This window comes from Phascolarctos cinereus, unplaced genomic scaffold (assembly GCF_003287225.1).
Source record: "Phascolarctos cinereus isolate Bilbo 61053 unplaced genomic scaffold, phaCin_HiC Scaffold_9;HRSCAF=440, whole genome shotgun sequence".
NCBI lineage: Eukaryota > Metazoa > Chordata > Mammalia > Diprotodontia > Phascolarctidae > Phascolarctos > Phascolarctos cinereus.
In genome coordinates, this window is record NW_027556402.1 from 155,397,817 (window position 1) to 155,422,784 (window position 24,968).

The 24,968-nt window shown below is 38.5% G+C and overlaps 1 protein-coding gene across 6 annotated transcripts in view; it reads right to left on the minus strand.

The window, feature by feature from the left end:
- The window catches only part of LIMCH1 (LIM and calponin homology domains 1), a 365,498-nt gene that overhangs the window by 68,798 nt on the left and 271,732 nt on the right, over positions 1-24,968 (minus strand). For all 6 annotated transcript variants that reach the window (XM_078148667.1, XM_020990988.2, XM_020990997.2 and 3 more), the window contains one exon: positions 18,886-19,138. In XM_078148667.1, the coding sequence (XP_078004793.1) occupies positions 18,886-19,138 (253 nt within the window). The remainder of the gene's footprint in view (positions 1-18,885; positions 19,139-24,968) is intronic.

Here is a 24,968-nt window from a genome sequence, read left to right on the forward strand (position 1 = left end):
TAATAAGTCTGTCCTCTTTTTGGTCATACTGTGGCAGCTGGCTGGATGTGGCTGAAGCCAGAGAGCACAGCTTTGTTACTGACGCAACACGCACACTGGAAGCGCCCACCCTGCTGTCAGTGGTTAATCTTCTTTGGAAGCTGGGTCCACATTCAGGTCTCACCTTCCTTACTGTTTCCCAGATTGTCCTCCAAGATGTGGGCCTTCTGCTTCTGAACCTCATCCAGGGCTGCAGATGGAGGGTTCCCTTTGCAATGTTCATCTAAGCTGGAATATGCTAGTTTGCTGGTAGTAAAGTATTGATGGTGCAAAGGAAGAAAGGGGGAACAAAAGAGTTGGAAAATGTGGGAGCAATGAGAAGCTGAAGGTAGCTGATTAACAAGTGGACATAGATCAATAACTGACTAGTTAGTACCAAGACATTTCCTAGAAATGCTTACTGTTTCCAATAATGATGACATAAAGAATAAGATAAGCTGTAAGTATATAAATGTTAGCAGGGGGACTTAGACATGACATACAAGTGTAAGACACAGATGCTATACTAATGCTTAAGTAATGGGAATCTCAGGATTACAATTATAAGGCTGAATTTCTCTGAGATTCCCTACCCTTCCCTACCCACCGAGACCCTTAATCTTCACAAAAACCAAGCTATGCGTATGCTACTGGGCTTAGAAGGGCAAGAGGGAGAATATAGAAGTCTTTCCTGTAGAATTTTCAGTCTATTCCTGCCTTTACATCACGAATTCAAGTGCAAAGGAAGAAGTCCCCCAGAAGCCACAGAAAATCCTCATCCTGTGCCTACTGCTTGGTGGGGAAGCTGGATTTCTTGGGTTATCTGGAGTTTCTGCTAATACTTCCTTTGATCCCTTTCTTTTTGAAAGAGGGATCATCTTCATGATAGTCCTTTCCTACAGAGAGAGTCCAGCAGCACATAGTCGGGGTCCTCTCTAGCAGGTACAAGAACCTGGAGATGGGTTCAAAGGCCTATGGCAAAGTATAACATCATACATCAAGCTGCTGTCAAAATCATGATCACAAGTGTAAATACCAGTGAACTAAGACCCTAAGGTGCCTATAAAAAGACCCTCACCTCCATTAGAGATCTATTTCTTTTTTTTTTAATTTTTAATTTTTTTTTAATTTTTAGGCAATTGGGGTTAAGTGACTTGCCCAGGGTCACACAGCTAGTAAGTGTCAAGTGTTTGGTCTGAGGCTGGATTTGAACTCAGGTCCTCCTGACTTCAGGGCCGGTACTCTATCCACTGCGCCCCCTAGCCACCCCAAGATCTATTTCTAATGAGAATAAAATGGAACTTTTTTTTTTTTTGGATATGGGGTGGGGATTTGGAGATCCAGAATTTGACAATTATATTGCTGACAACATCCAAATTTTTCCTCCAAGAGGTTTCACAGAATAGGAAAACTAGCAGGTACTCTATTTCATCATTGATCCTCCAAAAGGGAAAAAAAAATTAAAACAAAATTGAAAAAAGATTATATAAAAAGTCCAATGAATAAAACCAAGATCAGGGCTCAAAAGAAAAATTAATGAATTCTTGCCAAAATGTTTGGCCAAAAGAAACGCTTAGTGAAACTAGTGATTTTATTGAGTAGGATATCAAGATGTGATACTGAAGCTGAAACCCTCACAAACACTCCTAATGGGTGCGACATTATAACTTTTCTTTTGCATTATTCTGTAATCTGCCAGTTTCTAAAAGTTGGATCCCTTCACTCCCTACAAAGTTAATACCCAGTTAGATGAGATTTCTAATCCTTTTTCCCATGCACAGTATAGAATACCTGGAATCATTCTGTGGACGAGGGAATCTGTCGTCCTCTAGTCTGTCAAGAGCCGCCGAATCAGGGGTCACACGACAAACATGAATCTTATCCCCATCACTATGAATCGCTTCTATTTCCTCTTTGGGGTCCACCTTGCCAATGCTAAGTTTCCTCCATTTCTGCTGATCTATCTCTGTCACTGGTCCAAAGTGCACAAACTTTTGCTTAGGGCTGGAAGCTTTTTGGTAAGCCCTTGCTTTGCGGCTCGCAAAGTCATCACGAATTGCAGTTTCTGCTTGGATTTCAGGTGAGGGGGTTGGGGTGCAGTTGTGCTCTGCATCTTCATCACTAATCAAAGTTAGAAATAAGTTCCAAATGTTTCAAAGGAAGATTTAGAAATAGAAGCAAAAAACTATATTAAAAAATCATTACCATGAGATGGATTTTTTAAAAAATAAACTAAGGAAAACACTTCCTCCTAACTAATCACGTATGAAGAACAACTTAGCTCAGAAAACACTGGTACTTAGCTATCTATGGTTATTCAAAGATTATTTCTAATATCAAAAAATATGCCCCAAATAACTTGGGTAAAGTGAAACGACTGCTTGATTAGGACAAAAATCCTTACAATAAGGCAACAAGAAGAATGACTTCCTGTGAAGAATGATCTTCTGACCATTTAGCCTATGTGATTTACTACACTTCAACTCACTGGGAACACATTGTTTTGCCTTAAATTTGCCTTAAACTTGAATTTTTTTTTTTGGGTGAGGCAACTGGGATTAAGTGACATGCCCAGGGTCACATAGCTATTGAGTGTTATGTGTCTGAGACCGCATTTGAACTCAAGTCCTCCTGACTCCAGGGCCGGTGCTCTATCCACTGTACCACCTAGCTGCCCCTTAAACTTTAATTTTTCAGGTTATTAAACTAATGTGATGCAAATTTAAGCACTTCCCTATTTTTATTCCCTCAAAATTAATCGTCACCAAGAGGGAGTCATGACCAAAACGTAACACACCTCGTCCTTCCTGACACTTTCAATCTATCCCATGTCTCCAAGTCTGCTTCTGTTATGCTTGAAATCTTCACAAAACTCACAGACTCCCGGTGTGAGGAGAGGTTACTACTCTGAATCTTCCGCTTAGCCAAGTCATCCTTCTGGATATCTGGAGCCTTCCTGGGCTCTTCTGTCTCACATGAATCCCCTGGAGGCTGCTGCAGGTTTCCTTTGTGGACCACCATTTTCTTCACTTCTTCCCTTTGTACCTGATTTCTGCCAAGTTAGTATGGCCCCCATGTCCCCAGGAAAATTGTTTGAGAGAAAAGGAGGAAACAATGTCAGGAACAGAAAGTCAGAAAGTAAGGACAGAGTGAAATGAGAGAAAAACACTGCACTTTCTCCAAAATATAGAATCCACTAAAGCTGAGATTTCTTTCATCTATGCTGCTTCTCTACAAGGAGATAAGTTTCTGATTTAGCTTAGCAAATAAGCCTGAACTCACTGAAAGACTATTAAGAATGGTAATGAGGTTTGTTTGACATTAATGATGCCCAATTCCCACACTATTCAAGTTACTTTAATGAATTCAAGTTTTCTGATTGAATCTCTTAGAGCTCTGGAATGTCTTTTATAACATCAGTAAAATGTTTGTTACAAGGTCCACATGATCCAAATTCCAGGATTAGTTCTGAGATAACTAGGACATTATTCACATGTTAAACATTTCAACTAAGTCCACCATTGCCAGAAAGTACATTTTATCTATAGCTAACAGTAAATGTGTCTAAAAAGATAATGGAAGCATTGTTATCTCATGAACAGAGTTATGTCTTGGGATGATGTTAACATTAGCCAAATTAGCTAATGTTAAATATCAAGGAGAACAAATAGGATAGAATTTTTTCATTAACTAGGCTTGGATAGGTATTAATTTACATGTTAATTAAGGTAAGCTGTGTAAAATTAATAGCAATTACAAATTTTAGATTTTTATTCCTAAATTAAACATAAGTCTGGTTAATGCTGGTAATAGCTAGGGTCTGCACTTAAGTTCTAACAGATATCACACATATATACACATATATTCTAGTCCTATGACAATAAAAGCAAAGTACCAGTAAAACATGCCTGAAAAGATTTACCATGCTTCCTAAAACAGGACAGCTCAATGATGTATGTCTACCAACATGTATATACACATATATTCACATATAAATAATGCCTACATACATACATACAGCATAGATGATTTGGAACTATGAAACACAGTGTCTGGTTCAAGTAGATAGCACCACAACTTTTTATTAAACTTCACAGGGTGAAATAGGGAAATCATGACACAGAATAACAAATAGCCTTTTCTCCACTCACCCCCAACCCATTTCTCTATTGTTCTTTAGAAAGAACATGTGCTATTCCAGACCAATGCAGAGTTATTGTAATAGTTAGTAGACAATAAAAGTTAGAAATATCAGCAATGGAAATTACATGGAGAGAGGGGAAGAAAATATAAAAATCTATTCTTTTCCCTAATTCAAGACGCTGACCCTTTTATGACCAGGATCTGACTGATTCCTTGAATGCAAAATGAGTTTTGTATCATTGTCAACAATGGTTTTCTCAAAGGCCTTAGGAATGCCTCACGACAAAACACAATAAATAAAATATAAATGCTCTTCATAATGGGATGGCCTGCAAATCTTTGATGCCAGGTTCACTAAGCTTTGAATTTGAAAATTGAGGTCCAATTAAAAGTTCCGAAGAACAAACTCTCTAACCTCTAGTTAGTTTCTCCTATACCCCAAGACTTCCTCTCCATCTCGGAAAACAGCACAGAAGAAAAACTGGAGAAAGGAGAGAATCCTCTTCAGGGAAATATTCCAAATAAAGTTTAATTTATAATGTAAAGTTCTATTTTAAAGAAAACTATTTCACCAGGAAATAGACAAACCAGAAGATGCTTATATCCTGGTAATTTAGAACAAGATCCACAGCTTTCCCCAACAAACAGCTGAAAGATATTAAGAAGAGTAAAGAGTGTCCTCCATGAATTGTAACCATGGCTCTTACAAAGCTGGTAGGATGATGCCCTGGAAGAGAACCAAAGCAGCAGAGCTGAGTGCCAGGGAAGTATACCAAATGGATACTGGCTATGCTTGTGTTATGCACACACATCTAGGGAGGCATGCTAATGTCATTTAGCTTATAATGACTTCGATTCCTCTTTTTTTTTGGGGGGGGCAGAGCAGAGGGCATAGATTATGTAGTATTTCCAGCCCTATCCTAGATAGAACTAAGGTCCTCTCTCTCTCAACACTAAAAGGGGATTGGCAACATGGATCTATGCCTTTGAGTGAGCAGAATACTTGACCAGCTTCTCTTCTCAAATAGCTTCACAGGTCTAGACTCTCTAGAGTGTTTGAAACAAATAGAAGAAGTATGAACAGGAGCAAAAGCCACTTCAGATTAATAATAATAACACTTCGGTACAAATATTTTCATATAAGAAGATATGTGTAAGAATGCACACCTTGAGGATCCTTGACTTTTCTTCTGTGACGTTCCCTTTAAGGATGGTTTCACACCATCATTCTCTTTTTTTATATAAGGCCCAAATAGCAACTGATTCAGTGGCACTGCTGCCTTGGTTTGGTTCATCCTTGCTCTCCGCGCAGCAAAGTCATCCTTCTCTAGATCAGGAAGCCTGCATTCAACGCCATCTTCTGGCTCAGATTCATGACCAGATTGACATTTCAGAAAAGGGTTCTCCTTTCGAAGGATAATGTCTGGAACAGTTTCTTTCTCTTCACTTACTTGCTTTTGACTAACAGAACAAAATTAAATGGAACCCCACATGTGTTCAGGAAAGGCAACACCTCCCCCTCAAGATTGCTGTTAGTTAAAAACATTCTCAACACTCTTAGTGCAGACAAAACCTCTGTGTGTTATTTTCATCAGGGATGGGAGAGGAGAAAGCATGTCTTCCGAAGTTTTTTGAAAGCCAGCCACTAGCCACAAAGATATCTCATCTGTGTCCAACACTACCCGGCTAATTCCTGACCATAGCCTTCCTATGTTCTAAATGGCTCAGAATTTGGGATTTTCTTTTTTCCACTGAACAGGAGAACAGTTAAGTAGCCTCAACAGTCAAATGACATTCCTAGTTTTTCTTGTGTCCTGCGATTTCTATGGTACAGGGAACCCCAGTGAGGAAATTCTGCTCATCTATTCCGATAAACAACCCTTCTGTAATTTATAACCTTAGGGAGTTTCCCGGGGGTTCACAGTGGTTGACACAGGGTCACACAAGTATGTGTCAAAGGCTGGACTTGTGCCTGGGTCTTCCTGACTCTGGGAACCACTGTTTAGCCATTGGGCTATGCTGCTTCTCATTTCTGGCTTAACCAGTTGTTAAACCAAATGAATCCCCTTTCAGCTCAGGGGCTGAACATCCTTTGGATCAATAAATCATGGTAGATTGCTGGGATATCGAGGCCAGTTTGGTGGAAAATGATAACCAATGAAACAGCACTCTGGTGGCACACTCAAAATGTGGTTGAAGTTGGTGTTAATGTTTACTGTGGGTTTGGGGGGGGGGTTTGAGCTTTGGTAAAACTGTTTGGCTTATGAGCACCTGCTTTGTTGTGTCTGCTCCCCTCTATGGTATCTCCACACCTGCAGTCACATACCCAGTGGCCCAATTTGTTTTCAACTTTCCATTAGCAAACAGATCCTTGATCAATTATTATCTGATAATTGTCCTTCAGGATATAACTCCACTCTATCCCTTCAGGATATTTCCTTTTTGAAAGGAAACAAAAAATCATTAAGAACTAAAAGAAAAAAAACACATACATATACATACATACATACATACATACATATATATATATAGAAACAGGTTTTCTACATGGTACAATATGCTACATTCTACTGTACCATGGAAGGAAGAAATTTTTTAAAAAGGAGGACTCTTTAATCAACCATTGCCTTACCTATTTTTACAACCGTTTCTGAAGAATTAGATTAAAATAACTTCTTTGCCCTCACAGAGCTAATGTTTCATAGAAAAAAGGCCAAAAAAAGTTATTTTGGATGAAAAAGTACAATGTTGATTCTCTTCTCTGCTCGGGCAATTGGCACTGCTGGTTTCAAAGAGTTGCAAGAGTTCTGCAAGAACAAGTGTCTGGGTGACGACCAAGAGCAAAGGACGAATCAGTAAGTGTCAGATTCAAAAAGAGGGTTCAGGTTGTAGTAAGACCAGGGTTGTTGGGTAGAGCTCGGAGATCAAATGGAAAATGGTGAACAGAATATTTCCATTTAAAGTATGTACTCTACAAGGTAGGGAAAGGGTGTGTTTTTGCTTTTTTGTTTGGTTTTCTTTGGGGGAGGGGAAGTTGCTTTAAATGGATGAACTTTGGAAAGCAGAAGATCAAGAGAGGTGCGAGGGATAGTGCTGGGCAATGACTAACTATGTGAGCAGTTATTAAGTCAAAACTGATGGTTAGCAGTGGTTAAAAAATTCTTTGACACTGGAGCTTTGTCCAGCGATTCAAAGATGAGGTCCAAACACTTTTGTGATAATTTTACTTACTTTGACATACAAACATATGGAAAGCTACCACTGAAAGTTCATAAGGCCAGCTTTCAAAGATAAAATCATGATATCAAATCAAAGATAGCTTGATGTGTGGTAAGAAGATGGACAACCCAGAGCAACAGCTCTCTGCTGTCCCAGTATTTGGGTCAAATGTTCAGGCAAACTTTGACAGACAGAAAGATCCATGATCTCATCTATGTAGAAACTTGTACAGATCACAACCCATTCATGATTTTACATCCTGTGCAATTATTGCTCATGTCTTTCCATAAATCCTCAATTGGATTCTATCCAATTTGAAGATGGCCAAAGTCAGTTGGATAAGCCTCTTCACTGAGAGGGGAAGAAGATCATATAGGTGGAGCTAGAGTGATTGATTAAGATCCACGTAGAGAGACCTTGACTGTACAGTAATTCAGATGAGTCTTATATAACCTATTCATAATTGGTATATTGAAAGAAGGCTGGGATTTGCTTATCTTGTATAGGAATATAAGACAGCTTTTGCCTACCTCAGTACTCCACAACCCCACCTAATAGTTGGAGGGCATCTGGAACCAGTTGATTACCCAGACCAAAGTGACTCAAGGGCTCAATTATGTACACCTTAGCTTCACTTCACCAAACTAGGCCAAGATGGGTTCTCAGAATGGCAGTGAGAAGGGTATATCATGTCTCGTACCCTTCCTGTATGAATGAACACATCCAGCTGGTATGGATATTATTCAATAAATTCTACAGTTCAATCAACTTAGTGAGAGACTTTAACTATGTTCTTTGAAGTGCCTGACCTTGACTGACATACTTGTAGAGTTCAGTGGAATTAAGAGAGACTTTTGCATTTCCTCTGGCCCCTTTGACTTGGCAATATATATTAAATAATTCAACAAACGTTGATTAAGCTGCTACTATGTGTATGGTGACAAAAATGAAAGCTGACACTCTGTCTCCAACATAGTTTAACCAAAAAGCTAAAAGCAAACAGTCAGGGAACCCCAAGTAAAGAAACAAGGCAGCCTCAAAGTCTATGATGCCACTTGTGAACGCCAGGGGCAGCACAAGGCTGCCTCACCACCCTCCTACTTCCAACAAAGGCAGTGAAATTCGCTATCACAGGCAATGAACAAATTCTGTATCTGACTGCTCTCCCTGTATCAGTGTGATCAAATTCAATGAAAAAGGCATCTGGCAAGGAGGGACTTAGAGGAATATGTGTCTGGCATTTAGCTACATCTGCTTTTCCTCTACAGAATCCTTAAATGTCTATTGTTCCTTGGAGAGTTTTTTTCTGTAATTAATTACTATGTGGTTGAGAAGATTCACAGACTAGCAAAAAATACCGAGTGCTGAAACATATGAAAACAATTAGAAAAGAAGTGCAATCACGTGAAACCTATAATTCAGTTGTTAAAAAAAAATATTACTTCTCCAATGGGAAACACTATGCAACTGAACTCAAATCTCCACGGCATTTTAATTTGGAGGAAGTGAATCCTGGTTCTAATTTTATCCTCTTAAAATCTAAGTTCTTGGCTCCATTTGTAATACCCTTTGCTTCTAAAAACTAACCAAAGTAAATCAATCATAACTAAAAAAGGAAATTAGAAAGTAGCTTATCTTTTAAAGAATATAAATACTAATAAATATTAATTTCTCCACAGTCATAAAAGTAAACTTTGTTATGAAAGCATTTTTAAAATATACATATACAAGTGGTATAGGATTCCTGAATTTCTAATGTCATGTGAAAATGGGGATAAACACGACCTTTATTTTCTGCCTCTTTCTCCTGACCATAGGTAAAAATACTTTGGAAACTAAAAAGCACTTTAGAAATGCAAGGTATTAAACTTTGGGTGCCCCCTCCTACATGCCCTATGTACCATGCAACCTGACTCATATATATATATGTATATATATATGTATGTATGTATATATATATGTGTGTGTGTGTATATATATGTATATATGTGTATATATATATATATATATATATATGTATGTATGTATATCTAGAAGTTGGGTCTTATACTGGCTTAAGGCAGTATAAGAGGAAATTTCTTAAATCCAAATGGATAATTTGTTGAATCCAGCTCAACAAATATATTTTTAAGCACTTACTAACACACAAAGAAGTGGAGGGATACAAAGGCAAAAACAGAACAGCCCTTAGACTGAGGAAGCTTAAAATTTACTGGCAGGATACAACCCATACACAGATAAGTAAAAGCAATATAATTTACAGAGGAGGGAAATGCCAACAACTCAATGTATCAAGAGCCATTTCAAAGGAGGAGGAGGACAGAAGGAATTGACAGGAGCCTTTACAAAAGGTAGGGATTCTCAGAGGCAGAGTTGAGGAAGGAAAGCACTGACATATGCTGTGAGGATGGACTGTCAAGCTCACAAAATATTTAAGCAGTGGGTTTGAGCTTGGCTGGAATGCACATAGTGTGAAATTGAAGAAGAGTCCTATAGGAAAGGGAGGTGTGAGAGCCATCTTGTGGAAGGCCATAAAGAGTTTACTGAAGAGTTTACATTTTACCCTGAGACAAAAAGAAACCACTCAAAACATCTAAGCAGGGGAGGGACATGATCATTGCTTTTGGAATACCACTGGGGTAAGTAAGCCATGAGGAGGATGGACTGCAGAGTGAGATTCAAAACAAGAAGACCCAATGCTAGATCACAGCCAAAAGGTTATGAAGGACACAAAAGGGTTGTGACAGTGTAAGTAGAAAGAAGAGATGTTTTGAAGGTAGAATCAAGATGACTCATTCACAAAGTGCTTGGAAAGAGGAATGGATGAGGGAGAGGATGACCTTGAGGATACCAAACTAGACTAAATGAAAGGAGGAAGATGGCACCCTAAGTGGTTGTTTTCATGAGGGGCAGGTTTGAAGAGAAGGGTAAAAACAAGTTGTGTCTTGGGCATATTGAGCTTGAGATCCAGGTAGAGACGTTCTGAAGGTAGCTGGTAAGTTCAAGGGAAAGACAAAGGCTGAATATATAAATCTTGGAGCCTCTACTTATCTGTCTCTCAATGATAATTGAGCCCATGGGAGCTGATGACAGTAATGAGAGGGTATGAAAAAAGAAAGAAGAAAATATGGTCCTGAACAGAGGTTTGGGGCACCTAATGTAGAATGGGTAGAAGACAGATATTGATTCAGGAGAATACACAGAGAACAGTAGCCAAACAGGTAGAGCAGAATCAAGGTAAGAGCAATGTTATCCAGAAGTAAACGGGGAGAGAGCAGCCAATGATGTCAAAAGCTTCTCCGAGTGCAGAGATGATGAAAACTGAGGAAAGGCAATAGGATTTCATATTCAAGAAATCATTAATAACCTTGAAGAAAGAAAAGTTTCTGTTAAATTGTGAGATCAATAGCCACACTGCAAAGAATTGAGAAGTCAGTGGGGTATGTGTGTATGTTAGGAAATGGAAAGAATGAATGTATATGTTTTTTCTAGAATTTGTCTGTGAAAGGGAGAACTTATACAGGACAACAGTTTGAGGTCAGAGCAGTGTTAAGTGAAGAGCTTGTTTTAAAGAATGGGAGAAAACTAGGCACATTCACAGATAAAGGGAAGGAGCCCAAAGATGAGAAAAAAATTAAAAAAAGAAAAAGGATCAGTGGGGACAGATGTGGGGTGAACTCCCGGAGAGGACAGGGCATAAGTAGAGGGGTTGATCTTATGAAGGAGAAGGGCCAGCTCTTTGTCAGAAATCTCAATCTTCTTAGTAAAGCAGGAAGCAAGATCATCTGCTAAGAGGAAGGGAGATGGGGGCATAGTGGTAGAGAAGTATAAAAGGGAATAGAAGGAATACTGTAAGCTCAGACAGGCCCACCTGAGTGAGATAGCAGGAATTTTTTAGGAGACTCGGTGTGACCCTGCCCCCCAGCAACATTCACGAGCACAAAATTAGAAACAAAGAAGATGGGGGGGGGGCGGGGAAGAAGTGATTCCACGTACATAGAATGGTAGGTAGACCATGGGGGAAGAGAGTTCAGGGATGGAAGACAGTCGAGAAAAAAAGAGATTCTAGGACAGATTATGATGCCACTTTCATTTATGAGCCATAAATACAAATTTCAAACTTCAAATTCAAAATCTGATGAGGTCAAATCCACAGACTTGGGGAAACAGTAGTAGTAAGAATAAGGACAAATTACATTTATAGAGGGCTTTTAGGTTTGCATTTCTCACAATAACCTTGTGAAGGAAGTAGTGCAAATATTTTACAAACAAAGAAACTAAAATTCTGAAAAGTGAAATAACTTGCTAAAAATAACGCATGGCCAGAGTGTGAGGCATGATACAAACTCAGCACTCCTCTTCCCAATACCACATACTGCCTTATACTTACACATTCAAGTGTTCTAAGTTTTTAGACTCCAATAGTCCTTCCTGCTTTGTAATCATCTCATTTGTAACTGAATTCTACATAGGGTGAAATAAATTGTTATTTATTAGTGTGACAGAATATTAATGTATCACAAAAGGAACAAATATGAAAAATACAAAGAAAAATGGAAAGATGTACAAAGCGGTGCCAAATGAATAAAGGAATGTGCTCCTGTAGAATAGGTACTGGATTTGCAGCCTGATGATACAGGTTTGAATCCTGTTTCTGCCACGGATCACCTGGGGCATCTTGGGTAAACTGCAAAATTTTGCCTTATGCATGTTAGAGCCCTTTTGGAGAAGAGAGCTTTTAAGGCAGAATTTTGTTCTGCCAAATCTAAGGCTTTTTAATAACTAAAAACAAGAACAGCACCTTGTTATTCTTCAGACCTTTCAGTCAACCACGACAACGAAGATGTGTCCACCATAGACTGTAATTCATGAAAGGCTGTTTGTTTCTCTGACAAATTTTCATCGAGGACGCCCTTTGCAGTGCATGTATAGAAAAACTTCACCAAGCAATAATATTTGTTTTTACTTTAAAGTATGGCAAAAAAATATGTAATAGTTATTGAGATGCCATAGTTTGTAAACACTTGCCATGTACCAATCATCCAGTCATCTTGAAATTCAATATGAGAAATGGTCATGTTTACCAAGTACCAACTTATAAGGTCCAAGGAGTACTGTGCCTAGTACATGCCTAGCATAGTCCAGTAAAACAAAAAGTTCCTCTGCCCACAAAGAACTTAAGTTCAACGAGGGATAAAACAAATACATGGAGACGTAAATATCAGGTAACTTGAGAAGGGAGGAAACACTAACACAGGTTGGATCAGAAAAGGCTTCACAAAGGAGGTGGCACTGGATATGCGCCCGGAAGTAAGACAAATATCTGAAAGGTCATGAGGAGACAAGGCATACATTCTAGGTATGGAGGCAGCCTATTCGGAATGCATGGAGGTAGCACATGGCACACTGAGTTCAAGGAATAGTTAGTAGTTCAGTTGGGCTGAAATGTCAAGTTTGTGAAGGAGAATAAGATGACATCAGCCTGGAAAGGGCAAGTGGAAACAGATTTTGAAAGGCCTTAAAGTGCCAAGTCATGGTGTTTGTGTGTTATTGTAAAGAAAAAGGAAGCCACTGAAGATTTTTTGAGCCAGGGAGTAATATAATCAATTTGGTGCCTTAGGAAGGTTTATTTTGGTGGCCATGTAGAAGATGGCCTGGGAAAAAAAAATAGAAGTAGAAAAGCAATTAGGAGGATGCTACAATTGTCAGGGCAAAAGGTGTTGAGCAGAGTTTTTCAGTATAACTGGAAAGAAGGGGAGAGATGTTTAACACACTGCAGAGGCAGAATTGGCAGGACCTGGCGTATGTGAGGGTTAAGGGAGAGGAAGAGTTCCAAGACATCTTGAAGAATACAAACCTGATTCACTGTGGAGATGATAGCACCCTCAATGGAAAGAGGAAGTTTGGAGAGGGATTTATAGGGAAAAGATAATCAGTTCTGTTTGGGGCATTTTAATTTGAAATGTATGTGGTACATATAAATGGTAACTGTTAGCCAGGTGACTGACACGGCAGGCCTAAAGCTGGAAAGAGTGCTTAGGGGGCTAGTTATCTAGATTTGGGAGTAATCTACATGGAAATGATACTTGAACTCATGGGAGCTGAGGGGTTCATGGAGAGTATAGAGCAATGGTCTTTAATCTTTTTTTTGTGAATGTCACAGACTCTTTTTGTGTAGTCTGGTAGAGCCTAAAGAAACCCTTCTCAAAATACTGTTTTTAAAAGCATACAATAAAATACACAGCATTACAAAGGAAGTCAATTATGTTGAAATAGTTATCAAAATTTAAAAACACACACATAAACACAAGTTCATGGACCCTAAGATAAGAATACTTGGTATAGCAGTCTCTCTGATAAGGGCCTCATTTCTAAAATATATAGAGAATTAAATCAAATCAAATACAAGTCATTCCCCAATTGATAGGAATTAATAGGCAGGTCTCATGAAGAAATTAAAGCCATCTATAGTCATATGAAAAAATGCTCTAAATCACTACTGATTAGAGAAATGCAAATCAAAACAGCTCTGAGGTACCACATCACACCTATCAGATTGGCCAACATGACAAAACATGAAAATGATAAATGTTGGAGAAGATGTAAGAAAATTGGAACACTAATGCATTGTTGGTGGAGTTGTGAAATGATTCAACCATTTTGGACAGCAATTTGAAACTATGCCTAAAGGGCTATAAAAATGTGCATACCCTTTGACCCAGCAATAGCACTTCTAGGGCTATATCCCAAAGAGATCAAACAAATGGGAAAAGGACCCACATGTACAAAAATATTCATAGCAGCTCTTTTTGTGGTGGCAGAGAATTGGAAATTGAGAGGATGCCCATCAATTGGGGAATGGCTGAGCAAGTTGTGGTATATGAATGTAATGGAATACTATTGTGCTATAGGAAATGATGAACAGGCTCACTTCAGAAAAACCTGGTTTGATGCTGAACCAAGCAGGACCAAGAGGACACTATACACAATAATAGCCACTTAATAACAGCACGAGCAATAACAGCCATGTTGTGCAATGACTAATATTGTAAACTTAACCCTTCCCAGTAATACAAGGATCTAAGACACCTCCAAAGGCCTCGTGATGGAAAATGCTATCACATCCAAAGAAAGAACTATGGAATTTGAATTGCTACTTTTTTTCTCTTCTGTTGAGTTTTGTTTCCTCTTTCTGGTGGTTCCTCCTATTGGGTCTAATTTTTACTTACAACATCACTAATGTGGAAATACATTTAATGGGAATGTATACGTATAGCCTATATCAGATTGTGCGCCGTCTTGGGGAGGGTGGTGGGGAGGAAGGAAGAGAAAAATTTTAAACTCAAAAGCATGTGGAAGTGATTGTTGATAAATCAAAATAAATTAATAAAAAAAAATTTTTAAAAAAAGAATACTTGGTATAGAAAAAGAAAAGAAAAAGGCCTAGGACAGAGTGAGGGGTGGGGAATACCAAGGAGCCAGAGACTGATATTGATTCACAGGGCACAACCATAGGAAGTAGTGTCAGAAAAAAAAAAAGGGAGCAGAGAAGTAGGTGGGTCAATAATGTCAAACACTACAGAGATCAGAGAATGAGAAGAGAATCATAAGATATATTGGTTAAGAGATGGTGAATAACCTTTGAGAGGGTAGTTTTTCAGGTGGTGGGGTCAAAAGCTGCATTAAAAGTAACTGGAAAGTGAATGGGTGATGAGGAAGTCAAAGCAACAAATCTATTTTCAGGAGGTTGACGAAAAAAAGGAAGAGAGATAAAGGATAATAGCTTAAGGAGGAAGTATAATTGAGCTAGGGATTTTTATGGATAGAGTAGGCATAGTTGTATTTCTAGGTGGAGAGGAAGGATTCAGACAGGAGAGATTGAGAGTAAGAGTCGATACGATGAGCCAAGGAATACAGAAGGGGAGGGATCCATATCTGCATTCATCTTATCAAGACTGACTCATCTTGTCAAGAAAAGACACCTTTTCAGAGAACACAGTAAGAAGAGGATGATTTAAGAGTAAAAAAAGGAGATGAAGGAATCATAGGGGGTTTGAGAAGAGAGTCTGAAACACTGCTTCAAGGAGTATGAAAGTCCATCATGGAAGCATATAAGGAATTGTCACGGAGGGATAAGGGTCACTACAAATAGTTATCTTCCAAGAGAGTTCAGGTGCACAATAGCAGGAACCTAGAAGACTGATGGGGGAGGTGGTACAGGGTTAAGTACTGGCAGGGCATAAGCAACAAAAAAATAATGGGGCAAGAAGACTGGACTGAATAATAAAGCACAGCTGAACTGGTCAACTACAGGGTTAAGGCCCTAAAGAGTGGAAAGTGATGCCAGAGCAAGGGGGAAGGACTGCCATAGTGGGGAAGGGCAGAGGGACTCAAGCTCAGGTTGAGGGCAAAGAATAAGTTTAGGAAAAGTAAGGCACTGGAAGAAATTCTAGGTAGTTGATTAGTGAGGAAAATGTTAGAGTTCAAAATCATGGTAATTTGTGAATTCATACTCACAATTACATTACCTGTAGAACCTACAGTCCTCTTTATCAGAGCTGATTTAATCTGACAAATATTCATTAAGAATATACAACCAAAATCAAACCTGTTCCTAACCACAAAGAGCTCATATTCTATTATGGGACAAAATATTCACACGCATAAAGTACAAGGAAAACTGAGGAGCAAAAAGAACAAGGAAGTTGGCCAATGATCCTCACCTGTGGTTTAGGAGTAAGTGGACAGCTGAACCAGGAGCTCAGAACAGTGCATATGCAATTTGACTACGCAGGGTGTGTGTGCAGAGTATGTGTGCACATATTATATTTGTGATCTATATTACACACACATATATAATACTTATTACACACAACATGTATATTATATGTGTTGTTGATATACAGATTATGAATGTTTTTTGGTTGTTTTGTTATCTGTTCTCTTTGTCCTCTTTAGTACAGATGGTATCTGAGAGTTAAGTGTATACTTAAGTATATACATATATATGTATATGCATAGATATAGATATAGATATGTTTAAACACAAATTTTGCGTGAGTTTTCATGTTGTAACAAATATATTTGCGGTGTGTATATGTCTATCTGGAAGAATGGAGGATGTCTATTCTTCTTGAAACAAAAGAATCTAAGAATATAGTCAATATAGTCTACTCAGGACTGATGTGAATCATAGAAATAATTATACATATTAAATGTGCCCCTGCATAGAAAAAGAAAATTTTTAATTCAATGCATATGACTATGTTGTTTCATGGTTATTAAATATAAACATCTCTTAAATGATCATTGTTTCAGAATAATAAATATTTTTATATTTTATTATAATTCTGATTTTGATTGTACAGTGTTCTCTGACACATAATAGGAGACAGCTATAACCAGATACTAGCGGCAGATTTTCAACCTGTCACTCAAATTTTTTAACGCTATTTACCCCAAACCCCTCGTTTAAAACAAAACAAAACAAAACTACCAACAACTAGCATTCTGTGTTCAAAGGAGATCCTTACATAGTAAAGTTATTTACTAGCCCCTTGAGATACAGAAGGCAAGGGGTAATTAGTAAGGAAGGACTAGCCATCCTTCATAAAATCTTCATTGAATGGTAACACTGACCATTCGCTAATGATGTTTGGATATGAGCCATTTAAAACTGGTAGAAAAACAAACAAAGCAATAATAACAACAGAGCAGTAAGTAAAATGCACTGACTCAGTCAAGAGAAACCATCGCATGGTGGTCTGGAGTTATGAAATTCCATTGCAACAAATGCATTAAACAATAACCATCCTTTGTCAAACCCACTCAAGGTGTTACTCCTTTTCAGGTATGTATGCTTTCTGAAATACTCAACCAATAAGCAGAGAAACAGCAGATACACTTTAACTACCGCGTACTTTTCCACCAACTCAGCTGGGGGAAGCAGGGATAGGAGGGAAAAGTCATGAAGACAAAAATTGAAGAATGAATGCCAACCATACTGAACGCATTTCAAAGCACAAAACATGCACAGCTCTCCTGTACCCGCAGAGCTAACCTGGCAAAACGCTGTGCGGCTGGCCTGATCTTGATACCAGCCTGCTCCAACCTTCTGCGTTTTCTCATCTCTTCAAGATCTTTGTGGGTGGCTTTTTGTGCTACTGTTTCCTTCGTACTCTCTGGAAGAGACTGTTCCTTACCATTCTGCTCATTCAATTCTAACCTCACGTCGGAAGGTTTTCCACTAGGATCCGATGGGGCGGCCTGCGCCTCTTCACCTTGAGTCCCCACGTCATTTTGTTCTTCCTCCTCTATGGTTTCTGGGTAGCTATTGAGTTGTACAATACAGTTTACCAAACTGGAAATGCCACATTGATGGTTGAGCTGAGACCAAACTGGATAGCTTTCTTAACTGTTATAAAACTAATCTTCCAAAAATGAAAAGTCATAATTTATACAACATACAGTTAACCTAATAATTTAATTAAAAAACCCAAGACAAACACAAAGTTGAATCATTTCTTAACAGTTAATGTAATATACAATCATTCCAGTAGCTCTTAAATGCTATTCCAAATGCTTTCTACTACTGTACAAAATGTATTAACTTTAATTTAATAAGATCATTTCCATTTCAACGTTTGTGTGAGAGTAAAGCACACAATTAGAAAGAAAACATTCAGATAAATACAGTCACCCAAGAGGTTTTGTACTGCTTATCCCAGAAAGAGCATTGAAATGAAGGGGTGAGGAGGAAGAAGGGGTCACACAACCTGGGTTTGAACCAGAAGATTGATTTCTCTTCACATAGCTAGTAAATGGCAATCAGTTAACCTCTATGAGCCTCAGTTTTCTCTGACATAAAAAGAAAAGAAATTAACTAACTGCCCTATCTTCTTCACTGTGCTATTATTATGATCATCAGATGGAACAAGGTAGGTGAAAGAACTTTTCAAACCGTAAAGTGTTACACAAGGGTAAAGGTGTATAAAATACAAATTTTAAAAAACTACAGATAAAGAATAAATTACTTAAGACACTTCCTCCAAATTGGGAGAGTCCAAGTTCCTGACAGCTGACTATTATTTCCTCTAGGTTTATCTTTCAAGGAAGTTCTCACAGACTTTCCCCTTAACTCCCCAATTCATAGTGCAGTCTCCCCATACCTAACCTGGCTCTCCAGGAAACTAGTTTCTTTGGAAGAAGCCAGACAACGGTCTATGACTAGTAGAGTTTTGTGCACAAAATGGAAACCTGTGTTCTCAATGCTCAGGTCAACAAGGCAAATGTCATACCTTAGTGGCATGATTCTTGTATGAGAGGGCTGAAATTGCCATGATTTGACAATGTTTAATAAGGGCATTTCTTTCAGGTAATAAGAGAAGAGAAGAGAAGAGAAGAGAAGAGAAGAGAAGAGAAGAGAAGAGAAGAGAAGAGAAGAGAAGAGAAGAGAAGAGAAGAGAAGAGAAGAGAAGAGAAGAGAAGGTGAAAGGCTGGCCCTACCTGAAAGTTCTCTCCCCGCCTAGGGGTGAAGTTGCAGTACTCCAGCTCTTCCGGTAATCCTCTCGCTCTGCCTTCTTCCTTCTCAGAGGCGCAGGTACATAAGCTGTCTGGTTACTCTTATTGGGGAGGTACTGGTTAAAAGGCACTGCTGATTTCGGCTCACCATGAGAAGTCCTCCTTGCTGACATGTCATCCTTCTTTACATCTGGCAGCTTTCGATGAGGCAAATCAGATTCCGAGTCACTTCCTCTGCCTAGGTAAGAGAGGAAAAGTGTTGATAATTAGTGTGTGAGATGGGTGTTTACCTGTTAAGAGAGCTTAAATAAGCTACTTTCTTTGAAATGGCAAGTTTTTATGGCATTAAAAGTTTTGTTCAAGTCTGGGAGAGTATTACGTCTTCCATCTCAGTTAACTATTCTAAAGCATCAATATAAATTGGTATATCCTGGGGTACCAGGGGTAATTCCCACTTTAATAAAGAAAAAAAAAAGCTTAAAAGTTCAAACAGTAAGATTTTTCAATTAGTAGCAAAATTACAACAGAGATACAATTTTTGCCACTATCATACATGCAGTTTATATTTTTATTTTAAATTTAGAATTTATATTATATATATATAATTTAATTTTTATTTTATTTTAAAACCATGTTCATTTCATAATATAACCCCTTCCATACCTATTAAACCTTTTCTTTTGTCAAGGTTTTTTAAAAACAGTTGAGTGAAGCTATACAACACTTGGAACGACAGTACATGCAACATGCAACATGCAACACTCCATAGTCTGCTGCCTCCACAATAAAGAGAGGAGAGGGTAATTTTTTTCAAATCTTCTCTACAGCCAAGTATGGTCTCATTATAATTATACTAGGTGAAGATTTCTTTTTGGCCATTTCCATTCCCATTGATACTTATGCTTCAAAAATTAAATATAAATCAACCAACCATATATTTATTTAATCAGTATCTACTCTTGACATATCAAGCACTGTGAGGGATCCAAATATATAGGATATGACTCTTTTGACCCTCATGGTACTTATTAGATAGGATGATGTTAATTGGGTGCTATAAGACATGAATATAAATGAAACGTTTAACAAGCAAAATAATATGGAATTAAAAAGCAGATGTTCAAGTATAACAGGAGTTCCAAGAAGGGAGAGTTCCAAGATTGGTAGGTATTAGTCCATGAAGTCTTCAAGATGGATCTTAAAGAAGAAGGACTTAGAAAATTATAGTTGATGAATGTGGATGGTCCAGAAGGTAGGGACAGTCAGAGCAAAGGAACAGAGGTAGGAACAAGCCTCTGATGTAGAAGAGACAGCACAGAGGCCAGCCTGGCTGGAAGACACGGCTTATTTTAAGGCACAAGAAAGAAGTAAGGTTTGGAGAGGTCTGGTAGAGCCAAACTGTGAAAGATTCTGAAAGACACAGAGTTCTTATTTGATGCCAGACAATTAACAATGGGAACCTCATGTCGCTACAGAGATGATACCTGAAAGTAGCACAGTTCCAAAAGTAAAAATTAAAATTGTTCTCAAATATTTGATACACTGTCATACAAAGCATGATGAATAGTCTCCACTGAAAAGAGAAAAAGGAGGACTGAATTACAGCATGAGGAAATTCAGGTTAGATGGAAGAATTTCCCCATGAGTTATTATTGGAAAATTGTTAGTTGTTGGAATGGACTACTAAGTGAGGTTGTAAAATCTCTTTCTTTATAGGATCTTCATCCGAACTTAAACAGGCGAGAGAAATACTGAGGCAACTAACCAGCCCACGACCTTAATCAGATACAAGCCAACATCTGTGACTATGTTGGGAAGGACACATTACTGTGAACTGTAACAGCAGACCATGCCAACAGAAAAGAAAGAACAATGAACAAATTTCAGTTTAGGCACCTACAGCCCTGGGCAATTGGCTCAAAATAATCTCATTCCTTGATTGGCCATCATCAGAACAGTATTTCTTATTTATATCTCTATAAGTTGTATACAGTTGGCAAATTCACAATCCTTGATAGGGCTATATGTAAGATATCAAGGACAAATCTAAGTAATCTGTGGGGACAGGAATTCAGATGGATACAGTGCCATTGACCTCCTTGTTGTTCCTCATACAAAATACACTCCTTTTCCAGACGCTTGGCATTTTCGTTAGCTGACCCTGTGGCTGGAATAGTCTCCCTCCTCATCTCTGACTCCTGGCTTACCCTGGTTTTATTCAAATCCCAACTCAAAATCTCACCTTAATGCTAATGTCTTCACTCTATCCAATACAAACCTTATTTGTGCATGATCATTTTCATGTCATCTCCTTCATGGGACTGGGAGCTCCTTGACAGGAGGGGCTGTTTTTTGACTTTCTTTGTTAGCACTTAGCATAATGTCTGGCAAGTAGTAGGTTCTTAATAAATGCTCGCTGACATGCTGAAAAAGCTCCTCCCAAGCTCTGCTTTTGTTAAGACCTGGCTCTGAACCCACCTCAAGGCAGACATTCTTAACAACTAATTGCCCTGGGAAGGATGTTTACTAATAAGACACAAATCTTATTAGTGATTTCTTTCTCCACAGCATCTCTCCCATACATCACTTCTCTACTCACATAACCATGACCCTAATTCAGGCTTTTGTCATTTTTTGCCCTGACTCCTCACTATTCAATGCCTCAGCTATGTACTTAGTTGCCAAATCTTGGGGTTTCTTCTTTGCTGCATCTCTTGAATTTGCTTCATTCTCTATACTCACAGAGGTACAACTTTAGTCCAGACCTCCATCATCTCTTATCTAGATTATTGTTAGCTGCATCCTAATTAGACACACACACACACACACACACACACACACACACACACACACACACACTGTCTTCACCATTAGAAGATAAGCTCAATCCAAGTAGAAACTGCTTTAGTCGTATTTACATTTTTGTTGTAAATTCCATTTCCCTACACGAATAAAATCACAGGTCCGGACTCTTTCCATTCCTTCCCTCACCCCTATCAAAAACAACAAAAATTATGTGAGGAAATTCAAGAGAAGGGGATGGGAGTGGTAGAGATTATAATGAAGGACATTTGGATGAGAGCAAAGGCAAAAATAATAGTATAACCACGGTATAGCGAAGATCACAGAGGAAGAAAGAAGTAATAGATGAGGTCAGAAAACAGACCATAATCCTGGCATGGATGCACATAAAAGTAATGATAGGAAAATTCAATTATCTAGATAGTCTAGAGCTTTCTATGCTTGAAGCAAAACAACTAATTATTTCTTTACCTGCCTAAATATAATTTTCTCATTCAAAATGTGGAGAAATTAACAAGTGAAACTTCTGTTCTGGACTTACAAGGATGGAACTGGTTGCTAGGGTAAAAATGATGTAGGAAGAAAGGGGAAATGCTACTTAAAATCTGTGACAGAGAAGGAAAGCTAGTTGTAGGCTAACATTTACCATAGATATGAGGAGAATAGATATCAAAGAATCGAGAGACACAATAAGAAGAATGTATTCCATGACCTAAAATTCTACAGGAAAACCCAAAAGGGATCAGAATCTCTCAGGAATTCAATTCTGACAACAATTCTAGTGAGCAGGAAAATTCTGAGTAGTTAAAAGAAACTGATGCAGATATATAGCAAGCTAAAGCCCTAAAAAGCTGAATTAGTGATAATTCAGGGGTTGTGTGGTAGAAGGGGAAGCTAGTGGGAGGCTGAAGAAGATATTTACAGGGTACACAACAGCACCTGGTCTGTTTAACTCTAGAACTTAGAAAGAAGAGTAATTGCTACAGGTTGTAGAGAGGGACATTTAAGCTTGATATATGGGGGGAAAACAAACTTTCTATTAATTAAAGCTATAAAGAAGTGGAATAGACTGCCTCAAGAAGTGGGATGCTTCCCTTTAAATGGAGGTCATCAGGAGCTGAATGACCACTTCTTGGGAATATTATAGAAGCAAATCTTGGCCAGGTGTGGTATGGTTAGGCTAGATCAGGTGTCCTTAATCTGAGATCTTCAAACCCACCAAAAGGATATGTGCATGGATTTCATGGGGGGGCTATGAACTTGGCTGGGGGAAAATTACACTTTTATTTTCACTAACTTTTGATTTCCTTTGTAATCTTAGGTATTTTATTTTATGCATTTAAAAATATCATTCTGAGAAGGGGGTCATAGGATTTCACTACATGGCCAAAGGAGGAGTCCATAACACAAAAAGTTCATAAATACCTGGATTTGATGGCCTCCGAGGGCACTTCAAACTCTTAAGACTCTATGATTACTAAGGCACAACTTTTAATAAGGTCACTTTCCTACTCAAAATCCTTCAGTGGATCCCTGTTGTGTCTGGTCCAAAATTCAAACTCCTCTTCCTGGTACGTAAAGCCCTCTACAATCTGGCTCCAGTCTATCTTTCCAAAATTACTTAAAACCAATCCCTTCACAAATTTTTCATTGCAACCAAACTAGACAACCACCCATTCCCCCAACTCAACATCTCTCAGGTCTTACCCTTTACTGTCTCCTATGCTGCCTCCCCCCCAGAGTATGGAATGCATCTGCAGTTCACAAAATCCTTTTCTGTATCCACAAATCAACTCCACAATAAAGCATTTCCTGATCCCCTTAGGTCCTAGGGTTCTTTTCCTCTTCAAATCATTTTGTAGTCTGCCTACTTAGTCATGGTTTTTGGTCCAGAAAGGATAAAACAAAAATTGTAAGAAGAAAGCTTGATATTCAAAATAGTTGCTACCAAATTAGTTAGGCTCTACCTGCGATGAGTTCCAATCACCAAGCTTATAAGATCTACATCCCAAGGCACTAATGAACTAATAGATGTTAACTGCCAAGCTATTATCAGAGATCTCTGAAAGATCATGAAGAATGTGAATGGCAATATAGGAATGAAGAAGGGTAAAGTGCCTAATTTTCTTTTTTTTTCCCCCCTTTTTTTGGCTAGGCAATGGAGTTAAGTGACTTGCCCAGGGTCACACAGCTAGTAAGTGTTATGTGTCTGAGGCCAGATTTAAATTCAGGTTCTCCTGAATCCAGGGCCGGCACTCCATCCACTGCGCCACCTAGCTGCCCCTTAAAGTGCCTAATTTTCAAAAAAAGGAAGAGAATGGAGACTGCAAAATATAGCCTAATAATAGCTTAACATAGATTCTACGTAAAATTCTACAAGTTGTTAAAAAGATCATTAGTGAACATCTAGGAAAAGGAAGAAATCATAAAGGGTTAAATAAGAATGAGTTAGCCCAGAATAAACTAATTTCCTTTTCTGACAAAGTTTCTAGAGAAGTCGATCTGGAAATGCTGTATTTTTGAACAACATATAGTTTATCTACCTTTTAGCAAATCATCTATAAAGTGGCTCATGATGTTCTTGGAGAAAAGATGGCAAGATATAAGCTATACAAAGGGCAGCTAGGTGGAACTGTGGACATAACGTTGGGCCTGGAGTGAAGAAGACTCCTCTTCCTGAGTTCAAATCCAGCCTCAGACACTTACTAGCTATATGACCCCGGGCAAGTCACTTAATCCTGTTTGCCTCAGTTTCCTTGTGTGTAAAATGAGCCGGAGAGGGAAATGGCAAACCACTCCAGTACTTCTGCCAAGAAAACCTTAAATGGGCTCATGAAGTGTCAGACATGAATGAAAAATGACCAGACAAACAAAAAAGCTATACAAATGGTTGGGTGTATTCGGAACTGGTTGAAGACCCAAATTAGAGTCATTAATAAATTGATGCCTCATTGCAAAAGTCTCTAGTACAATGTGCCAGCCTCTATCCTTGTGCCAGCCTCTATCCTTGACCCAGTACTGTTTAATATTTGTATCAATGACTAAGACAAAGTAATATGTTTATTAAATTTGAAGGTGATATAAAAAGACAAGAAATAGCTAACATGGATATCAGTCAGTATCTGAAGATATACTGACAGCCAAGAAAGTCTGGACAGTTTTAATCTAAAACGATGAAATTCAAGGCTAAATATGAAGACTTACTGTCAGATGACAAGCCCCCCCCCACTCCCAAAGAAGTCCCTACCTACAAGTTGGAGGAAGTG